The 15452-nt window shown below is 33.2% G+C and overlaps 2 protein-coding genes across 2 annotated transcripts in view; one reads left to right on the top strand and one right to left on the bottom strand.

The window, feature by feature from the left end:
* The window catches only part of LOC108692179 (DAZ-associated protein 2-like), a 38260-nt gene extending 30688 nt beyond the window's left edge, over positions 1–7572 (bottom strand). The window contains exon 1 of the mRNA XM_018200343.1: positions 7443–7572. Within this exon, the coding sequence (XP_018055832.1) occupies positions 7443–7458 (16 nt within the window). The 5' untranslated portion in view covers positions 7459–7572. The remainder of the gene's footprint in view (positions 1–7442) is intronic.
* A 2544-nt stretch (positions 7573–10116) lies between these two features.
* Positions 10117–15452, top strand: part of LOC108692168 (snRNA-activating protein complex subunit 1-like) — a 15749-nt gene continuing 10413 nt past the window's right edge. Inside the window, exon 1 of the mRNA XM_018200324.1 lies at positions 10117–10171. Coding sequence (XP_018055813.1) covers positions 10150–10171 — 22 coding nt within the window. The 5' untranslated portion in view covers positions 10117–10149. The remainder of the gene's footprint in view (positions 10172–15452) is intronic.

Genomic DNA, 15452 nt, shown 5'->3' with positions numbered 1-15452 from the left:
TATATATAATATTTATATATGCATACATAGCGGTGAACTATGTATGCATATCGGGCTCCACACATTCAAAAAGTCGTGACAAGACTCAGCAAACCACAAATTTCTGCAAATATCCAGAGATAAAGGTTAAACATGATTAAAAGTTCCTCGGAATCGTGTGTAATAGTAAGTAAGTAACGTTTGGCGACCGGCCGCATCGCGACGTCGCGAGACGTTCGGCCGCCTATTTCTTTCTCTAATTCTTTTAATTATCTAAACCGCGCCATGCGCCACGCACCGTCGCCATCGGGAGGCCAATTATCCTTTTGGATAATATAACAACGTTGAACTGCAACGTTTTGGAGAGAGAAAAAATGTGTATATATAGCATTTGAGATAAATGATTAAGAAACTTACTAAGATTACTTTTTATTTTTTTAAACTCTTTATAATTTCGTTTTCTCCTTCTCCCTTTCTCTTTCTCTCTCTTTCTTGATAACCTCTGACTTTATCAATAAAATAACGTTCTCAAAAGATATTCATCGAAATCGTTGGAAAAAAGAATCATTTCAAATAGATATATAAAAGAATTTTTTTACGAATTACAAAGCTACTGGAAAGTTAAAAAATAGATATTTAAAAAATGAAAATTTTCTGTCCTCCGGATGTTGTCCGCGCGATTGCGCTGGTGCTGCATAGACATGTTGTACTCTAACATAAATGTCAACTCATACCAAATTGTTCATGATATGATCAAAAGCCGATCGAAATGGCGGAAACAAGCGATCCAATACAATTTTCGCACGACCATTTTCTTTGGCGTGATTTCACGAGAAATTGTAACAGGTGGTATAAACGCAATAGTTCACTTTCGCTATATATACTTTTACAAGTATTCTACTAATATTAACTTTAGTTAGTACAAGTATTCTACTAGTATTAAGCTTCATTAAAATTTTGAAAAATTTAAGAATATGATAAACTAAAAATCATTATATAATACTTATAATTATAAAACAAAAAAGAAACAAGTGAACTTGGAAAATGAAAAAATTTAAGAAAAATCGAAAATTCAAAGATCTAGAAATCCAACGGTTCCTGCATACTTGCGCGGCAAGATGCAATGCGGTTAACCAATTGCTCACTTTTCTGGAAAGAATATCTTCTGAGTTCGCACGGAAAAAGTTGAACTGATCCAATTCTTGCCGCGTTTAGTGCGTAGAAGCCATAAAAATTCACAAATCCAGAAATCTCCAATTTAAAGCTTTAAGGAAATAAATTCTTAGACAATGCTATAGTTACAGAATTGCATAGATTGCAATTTTCGATGATTCTTGTTACTTGTGTTTTTCGATTAAAATTATGAAATTGAAGACAATCATTACATTCAACTCTCGGTTCTTTTACTCTATATTCTGTCAAGATAAAATAGTAAATAAAAATTTCAAAAATTACCACCTTGTACAAGCGAATTTGTTTAAGAATTTCTGCGGGTGTTCTGGATGCTGGTTCATCCGCATATTCGTGCAACCTTCGAGAAATAACAATTTAAGTGTCTATGTGTCACGGTGCAAACAATCATCAAATCAATCACAACCGATTGTAATATTAATGCTAGTTTACGGCTTAATGTTAAAAGTATCTATCGCTCTTTTCTTTCTCTCTTCCACACACACACTCTCTTTCTCTTTCACTTCTTCGATTAGTTCCAATGAGCAATTCGACATTATCCAGATGCTATACTTTTACTTATGTCTTTGTTTTTCAATTATCTCTGTTTTCGCCGGTCTATATTAAACGACCGACAAAGAACAATTCAAAATTTGGTTTTTTTGCTGGACGACGATTCATCGAAATGCTTCCGTGGACAACAGATGTGTTCTCGAGACGAGCGGAGTCACCAGAAACGTGCTGGGAAATATAGATGTTGTAAATTCTACGATACCGACCCGTGAAGTGAAAAATTAAAAATATCAAACATTTGTAACTCCAACAATAAAAGGACAGAGAAAGATATATATTTTTTTTATATAAAAAAATCTTCAAACGTACGATAAATTGTCGAAAGAAAATTCAAGATTAAAGCGGGGAGCACAGACTCTTGTATAACGCTTTACACACATGAGGCGTAAGAAATTGAACTAACACATTCTTTATTTCATGGTTCGATTGGTACATTTTCTTATGCGTTATGTAAGAGTCTGTTCTCTGCTTAAGAATATCTCTTTGGAGCTTTATAGAAACAAGTAAATGCAAGCAAGAGATAAATCTTTGTATTTTCCCAAGATTTGTTTTTTCGCTACCGATAATTCCTGAATTCTCGTCGACGAGAACACTTTCGTCGATTATATCGATTAGCGTATCAACGAATGCTATGTCGCTTAAGCTCACTATTAACAGTGTACATGATTACAAATTCTATCAATCATGCGCATGCAGTGATTGCGACGCTGAGAGACTTCGCCGCGATCAACCGGTGGATTAAACTATACACGAAAAAAAAAACACGCGAATGTAATATTAATATATATAAAATACAACGATTTTTCGAGTATGTGAAAAAAAGGACTCTTCACCGTCTGGGACGCGAACAAGTCTTCCAGGGCGATACCGAAATATCTACAAAACTACGGTGATCACACAATACAATAATTTAAAAATGATGACAGTCCGCCCGATCTCCCGGATCGCCCTCGCCGACAAAAAGACGGGTGCGTCTCGAGGGAGGATCGAACGTGGATGAGGTAATAATGTCCAAAGCGAAATAGAGAATCGATTAAAACAGCATATTGAAAGAAAAAAAAAACATGCACGATTATACAAACAATGACGACAGGGTGCACGATCATCCCTCCTTTCGATTCTTCTTTTTGTTTCCCCTTTTCCTTCTCCCAAGGACGATCGCGCTTTCCCCACCGTTGAAGAAAAAAACATTCTTTTGAACATGCGAGCGATACGAGATAAACACCTCGTAGAAAGATCGAAGCTTATACTTGCACAGAAGCACAGAAAAGCCTACTGAAGGATGTTAAGGATGGAACGCAATTTCACTTTGAATTTTCCCGCCGCACAGCTGCCTTATCTCTTTTCTTTTTTCCTTTCTCGCTCTCTTTCTTTCTTTCTTTTTTTCTCTTTGTCCTGAAGTCAGCTACAGCGAGCTTGCAGCGCGACGGCAGGCGTGAGATTACGTTTCGTGATTCACCGCTTCTCTCACTACAATTTTCAAAGTTAAAAACTATTTTCAAGCTACTGAAGAAACCAATCTAAGGTTACGCTACAATCATCGAAGAAGAAAGTCAAAAATATATGATATATCTGACGTGTCTACGACATGCAGTCGCTATCACAAATTTCCACATAGTTAATCACAGCCTCGTGCTCTTTCTGTTTCGAGTTTTCTTTTGAATTTTAGCGAGACTTTCAGCTCTTTGTGACTATACCGTATATTTATAATATTCGGGAAACTTGTGACGCGGTTCAAAGCAACGCATGCACTATTTGTTAAAAGTGAGCTAGCAAGTTCCTAAGAGGACAAAAGTATCGTCAAAAGTATACACGCCCAGCTTACAATTAGATACAGCATTCGTGTACACCCGCCGTGAAGCCCGTCGTGCACGCGTGCGCGCAAATTACAAATTACTTTATTATTATTTCGGAAGAATTCAATTTGGATAGATTCGACCAACGAACCGCGTTGACATCAATAACCAAAAAAGACTAAAATTAATTTGCTGTCATTAATAATAAAGTTTCATGCACAATGAAAAGTTTACTGATCGATAATTTAAGATCCAGTAAAAATTATGTCGCAAGATTCAATTTAACGTAATAATATTGCCGTAATAAATGTTCTAATTTGATGGATATGAAAAAATATCGTGATTACGGAAAAGAAGAGCGAATGTGCGCGCATGCGCATATCGGGCGTAGAATAACAAAGAAAAAAAGGAAAAGTAAGAGTAAAAGAATAAAGCAGTCAGCCAGTATCACGAAATTCCAGTATATGAAATATTGATACACCCATATCAATATCTTACGGCCATATTGATTTGGATATATAGCGACCCGCGTCTCCGATTTCTGAAAGCGCCCGGCCGAACAGCGCGAACGCGTCACGTGACGTCCACGGCCATGAGAGTGGAAATAGATTTGAATCTCGTGCGCGCGCTCTTTCTCGTTAAATTCTTAGAGCGTGTAAAATGGCACTTTGTCCGCTTTTCACTACGTTTCTCGGAGTAGAAAACTGGAAGAAACACTTACGAATATATCAGTCGTTGGCTCCGATCATGGATAACCCCGATCTGATTTGAAAAATACGCGAATCTTATGAGGAGACTTCAAAACGTAAACATGGCCGCATTGGAAGTCACGTAAATCCACGATTTGGGGCATTTTCTGTTCTAAATCGGAAGACGCCTGGTGCATTCTATATTTTTATGTACATTGAGGCTGACGGAAAGCAAGGGATTGCTTTTAAAGATATCGTAAAAGAAGGATGAAATCAGATTCGACAGCAAGAGTTTGAAAATATCAGATCAAATCTTTTCAGGATAGAATAGCTATTTTACAAAATACTATCCATTATTTTGAAAAATGTTATTTTGATGCAAAAATAAATAGCTTCTCTACAGAGATATTTGGAGCGATATGTTATTTACGAAGATATCCTGTTATAAGGCAAAAGAATGCACGAGAAACAATAATAACTAGAGCAATCAATGTCTTTACATTAGCCTCAACATAACAGATATACATATTTATATATAATATATATATATATTTATGTGTGTGTATACGTAATATATGTTGGTATATAAACACGTAGTGAGTTAAGGTAATATATAGAGTAAGGTGAGGTTAGATACGTGGCTTAGGCTGCGCCGATCTCCGGAGCTCCACCTACTGACTGGGATCAAATCGTCTTTGTAATGGTCCGCTGCAAACATATTGACAGCCAAACTGTAGGCACCCTCCGCTCAGCTGCTACATCGCCATAGGTATAAACGGTAGCAGACTCGCAGCAGTATATAATGTGTTATCTTCACATTACCAATAATCATCATTATGGTAAGGAGCGCATGTCAGCTCTCCACTTACAGGCTAAACTTTTACATATATCCTTACGATACTGCGCTTTATATAGGAGCGCAGCACCTGCTTTGGGGACCAGACTCGGTAATAAAATGTTGCATCGTCGAGGTATACCGTTCTTACGGCGCTAACATGAGAAAGTATCTTTGCCGAAGCTATTCCAGGAGTGTTTCAGATTGCGTTCCATCGTGCGAAAAGAATAAAAACGTATCCGGAACGTCTGGAACGGCTTGAGCAAACAAAAACAGACGCTCAAGTGAACACCTCGATTCCAGTGTCTGTTCGATTGTTAGCGACAACGGAACTATTTGGTAAATTCTGATTCTTAAGCTCTAGGGATCCTTTAAATCATACACTTCATACACGGCGTTTGCGCATTCTCACTTTTTGTAACAAGCTCCTACATCTGTAAGAATATCACTGATTGTGAGTAATACAAAGGGATGACTTCCGGAGTTTCACAATTAATTTGATACAAACCGCGAATAAAAGAATTAATCTATATCCTTGGAATCTTTGTTGAATAATTCAATTGAAAATTCGTATTCTGATTCTTTATATATGTTATTTGCAAAAAAATTGAAGTTTGACAATGACCTCGTTATTAATATAATCTAACGTACTAATATATACATATATAATTTGTATTGTATGTTCATTAAATCAGATGTTCATTAGATCAAAAATATATATTAACTAAACAAGAAAGAAAAATTAAGATCTATCAATTTAATAATTCATGGTTCTCAGAATTCATGATACATCTCATTTTAATATGCAGTATTTTATATTAACAGAAATTAAAATATCTTACAAAAAACAAAAAAAAATTATAATTCAAGTGCAAAGAGCGCAAGAATTTAGGAATAAAAAATGTAGAAGTTATTATATAAAAGAAATATTTCAAAATTTGAGAATTAAATAACTGGGATTCCAAGAATTTCATTGTGAAAAGGAATCAGTTATCTATGAAAAAAGGAAATTCAGATACGCAGATTTACAAAGGAGAATGAATAAAATTATTGGATTTTGGCTTAAATGATTAAATTTTTAAATGATTAAATTTTTATATATATTTTCTTGTATTTCTTAATGTGCTGAATTTGCAAATGTTTATTTCAAACTGATCTAACAGGAATATATTGAAAATCGCATTGAAACTACTTAGCACAATTTTGTCAAAATCTGATCTTTGCAATTTATAATGTTTTGGTAATAGTTTAGCTTAAACTTAACGTTTGCTTTAGCACATTAAAGAAAATAAAAAATACACTTAAGAGAAAGATTCTATCGCTTTGATCAATATCGATCTATTATATTGATTATTCAAAATATTGAGTAAAATAGTCAAATTTTTTTTAGAGAAATGGGACCTTTCTTACGTATGTTTTTTCGTATTTCTTAATATGCTGAATCATTTGCAAACGTTAATTTCAAACTAAACTGATGGAAAATGTTGAAAATTATAATGTAAAGACCAGATTTTGATGAAATTGTGCTACTTTCAATGCGACTTAACTTTCAATATGTTCTCATTAAATCAGTTTGAAATAAACGTTTGTAAATAATTCACTACATCAAAATTTACAAGAAAACATGCATAAAGAAGATTCCATCGCAAGTCAAAATCCGATAAGTTTATCTTCCTTTGTGAACCAAAGTAAATCGAGAAAGATATAAGTGTATAAAATCGAAAAATTTCATGAATACGAGAGGGATCAATAACGCAAAGATGTCAGAAATTTGAAAACACAAAAATTAGAATTTGAAGATTCAGAAATATTGATTAAAAAATACAATGATAAAAATCGAAAGATTTAATATAATCTGAAAATATAATCTGAATAGATTCGAGGAAAATAATTCGTAATATATAAATATAAGAAATTTGTTTCTCATTCTTTTTTCATTTTATCTCTTTCTCCCTCTCTCTCTCGTAAGAAAGAGAATGAACAACTCCGGAGGCCATTTTGTATTCTCAGTGCGATGCGCGGTATTGATTTGTCCTGTCAACCCGGGCCAGATATTCGAGCGGTCCTTGCCCGGTGGCCGAAGCCCAATGCACGAAGGGCAAGCGACGCCACGACTCGTTATAGGCCGTTCGCACCAGGAGTCGCATCGACGACGTCGCTTTAGGCAACGACTAGTCGTCGAGCCAAGTGACAAGTGGTGAGGTACGGCTTATCTCAACGAGCATATACGTGTGTATATGTATATGTATATGCGCGTGCGTGTGTGTCATATGCGTCGTGTACTTGTGTATGAACGCGCGTCTGTCGTACGCCCGTGTGGGTGCGTGTATATTTCTCTCTTTCTCTCAGTGTACATTACACGCAACTAAGTGGTAATGCGTGATTACAGCATATAGTTACCTTTCTTGTCGGTCATTATTGCTTAAAGTTTCACAATTTTACTAAAAAAAAGAAGTACGTTATTCCTAATTAAATCACCGGATTCGAGTCTCGCAACACTGTCGACCGACGGGAACGGCTATGACACTTGACAGACACTAGCGCCGTTTATTGAGCGTTCCTGTGGCGGCGCGACAACGGACAATCGCTTGCGCCTTTCGTCTATTGGCCCGGAAATCCGACCAATAACAGAACACTTAACTTAATGGCGTATCAATACGTGCGTCCTGAGTATCAATCATGAAACTTTATCCCTAGGATGGAAAATGAAAAGTGAAAAAATTTTAACCATTGAAGTTAATGGAGAAATTTTTCACTTTTCACTTTTCTCCTAGGAAAAAAGTTTCATGATTGATACTCTGAAGATAGAATTCAACTTTTCCCTAAAGCGGAAAATCACTGGAATTCAAATGAACTGAACTAGAATCAACGCGATGCTATAAAAGATTTGAAGTGTTTTTTTAATTGGTCAATTTGTAAAATTTTTTCTTTTAATTGATCCATCAAAGCACTTGTAGCAAGGCTTTGACCAATCAATTAGTCATAGTGGGGCTCCGCCTTAAGGGCTCCGCACAAGAATAAGAATTTCAACCTATCAGAAACTGTGTATTCCATGATTTCTGATAGGTTGAAATTCTTACTCTCTGTTCTCTGTTCCTTTTCTTGTGCGGTTCCCCTAAGTTGCACTATGACTAGTTGACTAGTCAAAGCCTCGCTACAAATGTTTTGAAGCATTTGATGGACCAATTAGAAGAAAGAATTTTACAAACTAACCAATTAAAAAAACACTTCAAACTTTTTGTAGCATCGCATTGACCATACTCTAGTTCAGTTCATTTGAGTTTCAGTGACTTTCCGCTTTAGCAAAAAATTGAGCTCTATCTTCAAAATCAAGCATGAATCTTTTTTCCTAGGATGAAAAATGAAAAGTGAAAAATTTCTTCATTAACTTTAATGGTTAAAATTTTCATTTTCCATCGGAGCTCTTTAGACGAGTGTGGGTGCTATTTCATTTGTGCGTTTTGGTCGAATGACAAATGTGTGCAAGGAAAAGAAATCTGGATCTTGGATCTCTTTATCTTAGTTCATTGTCGCACCGCCACAGGAACTCTCAATAAACGGCGCTAGTGTCTGTCAAGTATCTGATTCTGATAATCTATCAGACTGATAGATTAAAATTCTTATTCTCAGGGGGTCGATTCTGTATCTTCACACAAGATGAAAATTACAAAAGTAGCAAATTTACTATGTATTAACCAATGAAATAATCAGTATTTTAGTAAATTCATTCACTTTTATAATTTTTATCTCATTTCAAGATATAGAATCGATCCCTTGTTCTCTATTCCCTGTTCCTTTCATTGTGTATAGTGTGCGGAGCTTCTTAGCATTTAATGATTCTTTAATACAATTGGTTCCTACACTTAGATTTAACGACTAAGGCTGTGGTCAAAGTCTCGTTACAAATGCTTTTAAGCATTTGATGCATCAATTAGAAGAAAGAATTTTACAAACTGACCAATTAAAAAACGCTTCAAAGCGTTTGCAACATCGCATTGATTATATCCAAAAGAACCAATCATATTAAAGAATCACTAATAGCGAATTCGGCAGACCACATTAGTGTACACTGAGTGCGAACTTTTTCACGCATTTGGTTTGTGCGTACTGCCTCAGGCTAACGTCCCATAACGCGGAAATTTAGAGTCTGAACACAAGAATTGTTGTAACATTTACTTAGAGATTTTAGTTCTAGACGTAAGTAACGCACAAGCTTTGGCGTATGACGTACGATTTATTATCGTCTCTTGGAGACAACAACTCAATCAATTACAGTTGTATTCCCCTGTATAGTCGAACGACAGGAGAATGCTCGACTGTAGTTGATTGATTCTTACATTCTGATCCGGTTTAAACATTCGGTGGAAACTAGGCCTTCGTCCACGATCCGAAAATCTAGTAACTTTATCTCAGATCAAAATCTCCGACCGATTTCTAGCATTGTAAACACAAGCCTTTAAGATCCGGACTAAAGTCCCAGACACAATGCGAAGGAATAACGATAGCGATAGAAATAATAGGCGCGTTCAAGCCGGATAAAACTAGTCTGCCAAGCGACTGAATGTGATTGGTTGGATTTATAAGTAATAACCAATCATATTTGCTTGGCAAGCAGGTTAGTCACTTGTCGACTTGAAGGCGCTCTGGTTGGCTCCTGCACACTGGACGCGTAACATTTACCGCGCGGTAAAATGAGACGCGGAAACCAATGAATATATTAGAAGCTATAAACTTATTGGCTACTTCATCACATTTTGCCACGCGGCAAGCATTTTCGCGTCCAATGTGCAGAAGCCATTACATAATTTTAACCTATCAGAAACTGTATATTCCATAATACATGATAGATTGGAATTCTGATAGATTGGAATTCTTATTCTCTGTTCCCTTTATTGTGCGGAGCCCCTGATTAGTTTTCTATGCTGAATGCAGCCATTTTAAGTTCAAAAATGTTTAGGGATTTCAAGTAACGCCACAGACTTACAATATTATTTTTACATAAAAACACATCATTCGAGTATATACATATTTTTGTCATAATATAAGATGAGCCAGTGAGCGTAGTATTCTATAGTATTCTCTACATTTACCCAGAGCGTATAAGATTATGCAGTATCATAATTCGCAACGTAAGTAGTGTCAAATTAAATATTAATATAAAATATAATATATAATATATGATATATGATAATTATACGATTATTATAACTATTTTATTCACTATTTAAAAATATCAAATAGATATAAATCATGATTAGAAATAATTAGAGATGAAAATGACCGAAAAGATCTATAAATTTTGAATAAAATTTGATAATTATTTAGAGAATATCTCCATAAAATCTTAATAAAAATGTACTCATTCGACGCGTATTTATCCAAAACTGCTCAAAACGAAAAAATCTATGGTATTATTACTCTGAGGATTAGATTGGAAATCCAAACAGAGGAAATTTAAGAATTTAACGAAAGAATCTAACAGAAAAACGTGGCGGTCAGTCTCGTGAATTGAGTTATTAAACATAAAAGTTCGAAATTTTAGAGATTAAGATATCTATCATCTCGACTTTGTACAGCACACAAATTCTTTGCATTAGTAATGAATTTGTATTCATGAAACAGTGAATTTTTGTTTTTGAAGTAAATTAGCAGTAAATTTGTGTTTTTAAAGAAGTAAATTTGTGTTTGTAAAGCAGAGAATTTGTGTAATATTAAAGCAGAACGTATACATAGTGCTATAATCGAATTGACATGACAGGTGTAATACGTAACCTCTAAAGTCTCGAATTTTAATAATTCGATTCACAAGGTGAATCGCTTTTCTGCCAGATTTTTTCGTTTTGAATGAATACGCGAATGAGTATATTTTTATTAAAATTTTAGGAGAGGGAGGGATATTCTAAATAATTACCGTTTCAAAGATACATGGTATTTAATAATAATTATCGTTTCAGAGATACATGACTACTCCAAAAAAAAAATTCTATTCACTTGGGATCTAACTGCCTAGAAGTTGCAACATAGACAGTGTCCGCTTGGAATATTTCTATCCCATGAAGACAGTGAGATGTGAAAACAGTCTTTTTAGAGCAGTCTTTTTACTGTTTACTTCTGTAACTTCTAGGCAGTTAGGTATCAAGTGGATAGGATATGTTATTTTTTTTTGTTTGGGGCAATTTTGTTTGTAGCCGTTCCCAAATCAACAAGCACTAGTCTATGCACTCCACTCTGTCTACATGGCCTAGTTTTCACCGAGAGTTTAATCCAGATCAGAATATAAGAACCAACTACAGTCGAGTATTCTCTTGTTGGGAAATGCTCGACTGTAGTTGGTTGGTTCTTAGATTCTGATTCGGATTAAACCCTCAGTGGAAACTAGGCCCATGATTTTCTAACTTCAACAACTATAATTATAGAAGTCGTGCACCCTTTTGCAGAGGCGGGGAGGTGAGAATCGCTTCGTTGAAACCCATGTGGAACAATACAATTATAGACTTCATTTTGCCTCTGTGACAGATTTCTTAACTTCAATAGTAGTGTCAACTTTAATGCTGATTCTACAATGAGTCGGAAGTTTAGTCTTAATCGGTGAAGTTGGCCAATCAGCTTTAATCGTATAAGTTGGTTATTGATTAACTTCACTGATAAGACTTAGGACTACCGATTACCGGACTTATTATAGAATCAGCGTAATGTTTAATATCTCGAGACAAAGCGACACTTTTTTGTGCCAGTGTCTTTCGTTTCATACAAAAACGCGTCGAATGAATCTAATTTTATTGATTTTTGAGGGTAGAAACCCTTAAACTGTATAATTACCTATTTTCGATAGAATAAGCCTTTTTCGAGATCATTATATACTAGTGATCTATTGAGAAATAACTTGATCGAATCGGCGTCAAATTGGTATCGAAGTCAACAAAATTCCATCAAATCAAAATATTCCTCATTTGAAGCTTATTTTGATACAAAAACTTAATATGATCGAAATGGCTTAGTTTTAAAGATACATGATATCAAAGTTGAAAAAATTTACTTTTCCCAAAAATTTTGAAAACCATTCGAACTATTTTGATGAAATAAAAATTTTGTTTTAATAAAATGGTTGTGAATTAAATAATTATATTGTGTCTTATGGAAGAAAATTTTCTTTCTTCATCTCAGTAAAAACAGAAGAGAAGGAGGTATTATGGCCAATATATATTGTGGCCTCCCTTAATATCTCGGCTATTATTTAGCAAATCCTAATGATTACTTATGGAATTATTTGTTCAGTAGCTCGCTGTTACACCATGATGCTAATATACCATTATTCAATAACCAGTACTTATTATAACGCATTTTTACTTTAAGTATTTTGAAACGTTTTTGAGATACATTTTAGCATTTAATTATACCTATTTCTTTTTTCTTAAACTTGAGCATATTATCACGCGAATATATGTATTTTTAAGTGTGTTATTTGCTACTTAACATTTTATTTGACTGTATATATTTTAAATTATGAATAGAATAGAATTTATTTACACTTCAACATGTACAAGCCAAGAAGAGGACTTGGTTTATAGAAGTATCTCCTTCACACTTACATAAATTAACATTAGAACATAACAAAATTATGTTTATATTATAATTTATATTATGGACTATTTTTAGTACTGAGATTTTTAGTACTAATACTAAGCATTTTTTTAGTACTAAGTATTTTATTCAGACGTTATGTGAATATACATACATTTAGGGTAACTGTCCCTATTAATGTACCTTTTAACCATTTGCTTATGAATTAATTATTAATATATGAATTAATTACTGAATTAATTATTAAATATTAAAGCTTTAATTTCATCTGCTTCTAGTCAATATCGATTTTTCAATTATTACTTCTTTTTCTTATAATATTTTTTTAATTTAAAAAATGTTAATATTTTACAATGCTTTTGACAAAAATAGAAAAACATGTTTTTGTCTATCCCTATTAGTGAGTTCTCTAAGTAGCGATGGTTCTATTAATGCGCCTATCCACATTTGACTCATTTTAATATATATTAATAACATATATTAATCACATTTTAACAATATATAGTTATTAAAACAGGTAATAAATTTAAGCTAATTGTTTATGTTAATATTATATAAATCATATTATTTCAATTATATTTAAAATTTTTTCAAAGTACTCATAATACAATATTCTCAGCTCCCATACTCATTAATAGGGGCTTAAAATCTTACGGTATGTATTACTGGATTCACATAAATTCCTGGTATCTTTCGAAAAATATTTAAAATACTTTAATACTCAAAAAATAAAATATTATCTTCGGTATAGTATGCATTAATAATTTAACTTAACAAAAAAATTTTTTTTCTTATTTATTTGTGCTAGTTTTCTTTATGATTTATCGAAATACAAAAGCACACTAATAGGAACAGACACAGCAGTTACTCTATTTGGACACATTCTAAAATGTTTACTTTTTAATGTTTAATTTTGTGACTAAATACTGTTTTCTAAACAAAACTAATTTTTTATTTTTATGGAAGGCCACATTACTATCTATGTTTTTCTTCGAGTTATTATGCAATGTTTATTAATAGTGTCCTAAGTAATAAATATTTCATAATTTTGTGGAAAAGGAATTTTTCTGTGAAATTATTAAAGAAATTCGACAGGAACAAAACGTTAAAAACGCTAGTTTTATTGATAATACAGATGTATAGTCACTCATTAATATATGATAGCTCACTGACTTTGAAAAAACATCGATGAGTCCTATATCTCGAGAAAATCATTCGATTTTCTTACAATCGGGCATTTATAATATATATCTATTATATACCTAGTTAAAAAAATAAAAATAAGACGAGCGGCTACTACGCATATTCGCATTTAATGGAAAGCCCCTCTTTTCTGTTCAGGAAGGGGACTTATCTATATTTATTTGTACCTATTAGGCAGGCCAAAACAGTCGGGAATTATTTTCTACTAGCCTGCACGTTTTAAGATCTTGTAACTTATCAATTTTGCAAATATCGCCATAATATTTGAACTGAGTATTCTTAAAGTGTGAAACTTTAAGAAAAAATTTTTTTTTTCAATCCAATTCAAGCGAAACTCCCCCTCTCTTATAATATATAATATAAGATAAATAGATTGATTAATATGTTGATAGACATACATAAGTCATCTGAAAAGGTTTGAGCCTCAACATGAAATGGCATTACTTGCCAAAACCCATTCTGATATTACAATCGCACATGTTTTGAAAAATATCTGTGAAAATTGTAGCCATTTTGAACATTCAGTTGTTGTTTGTGCTAATCGATGTCAAATGTTTTTGTTTGATGAAAATCTTTGTCATCCAAATCAAATTTTGAGCCTAGGAAATAGAAAAAAGTTGGGGCCAGATCTGGTGAATACAGTGAGTAATTCAATCAATTCGAACTGCAATTCGTAAATTTTTGTCATAGCGATCGCCGATATTCGATTTTTTCCATTTGTACATTTTATTCATTAAAATTTTATGGTACTATTGTACAATCCGTACATCTTTTAAAAAATAATTGTGAAAATTGTAGCTACTTTGGTGATTCTTTAATATAATTGGTTCTTTAGTTCTTCGTTGGATCTAAATGTAGGAATCAATCATATTAAAGAATCACTAAACGCTAATTTAGATTAGTTTTCTCTGCTGAACGCAGCCATTGATTATCAACAATTATAAACAATTGAGCGTCCAATTAGCTACAATTTTCACAATTATTTTTTAAAAGATGTATGGATTGTAGTACACAAAATTTTGACGAGTAATGCCATCTTCATGTTAAGGCTCAAAACTTTTCAAACAATCTATATAGATCTATAGATAATTAATTATTAAATTAAGTATTATGAAGTTAAAGTTGTATCTAGTGGCAGGAAAGCTAATCTTGTCCAAGGAGAGAGAGAACAAGATTTTTTTAAAAATTTTATAAAGAGAAAGACGACAACGACGACGATGACGACGACATATCTGAATGATATAAATCGGGCAGAAAACTGCGTGCAATACATTTATATGTTTATGCATCAAGTGCACTTATGAATATGATCTCTGATTTTAATTTAAAAATCTATTTTCTTCTCATTTATATTATAATACATTTTTTCATAATATCAATTTATTTGAACGAAACAATTTTTTGTTACATAAATGTTCTCCTTCCTGTGAAGGATACGCTGTAGTGTCTCTTTCATGATATGATAGCATCTTTTTTTGTGATAAAATAAAAAAATTTTATTAATGTACATACTAAATTTCAAAAATGTACTTGATAAGAGACACCGCGTCTCCTTATTATACAATTTCATTTTAAAAGGAGGTCACCTTCATATTTTTTTGACACCTTTGCCTAGAAAAAAATAAC

The sequence above is a fragment of the Atta colombica genome, unplaced genomic scaffold (genome assembly GCF_001594045.1).
Source record: "Atta colombica isolate Treedump-2 unplaced genomic scaffold, Acol1.0 scaffold63, whole genome shotgun sequence".
NCBI lineage: Eukaryota > Metazoa > Arthropoda > Insecta > Hymenoptera > Formicidae > Atta > Atta colombica.
This window is presented reverse-complemented; position numbering and strand designations above follow the sequence as displayed.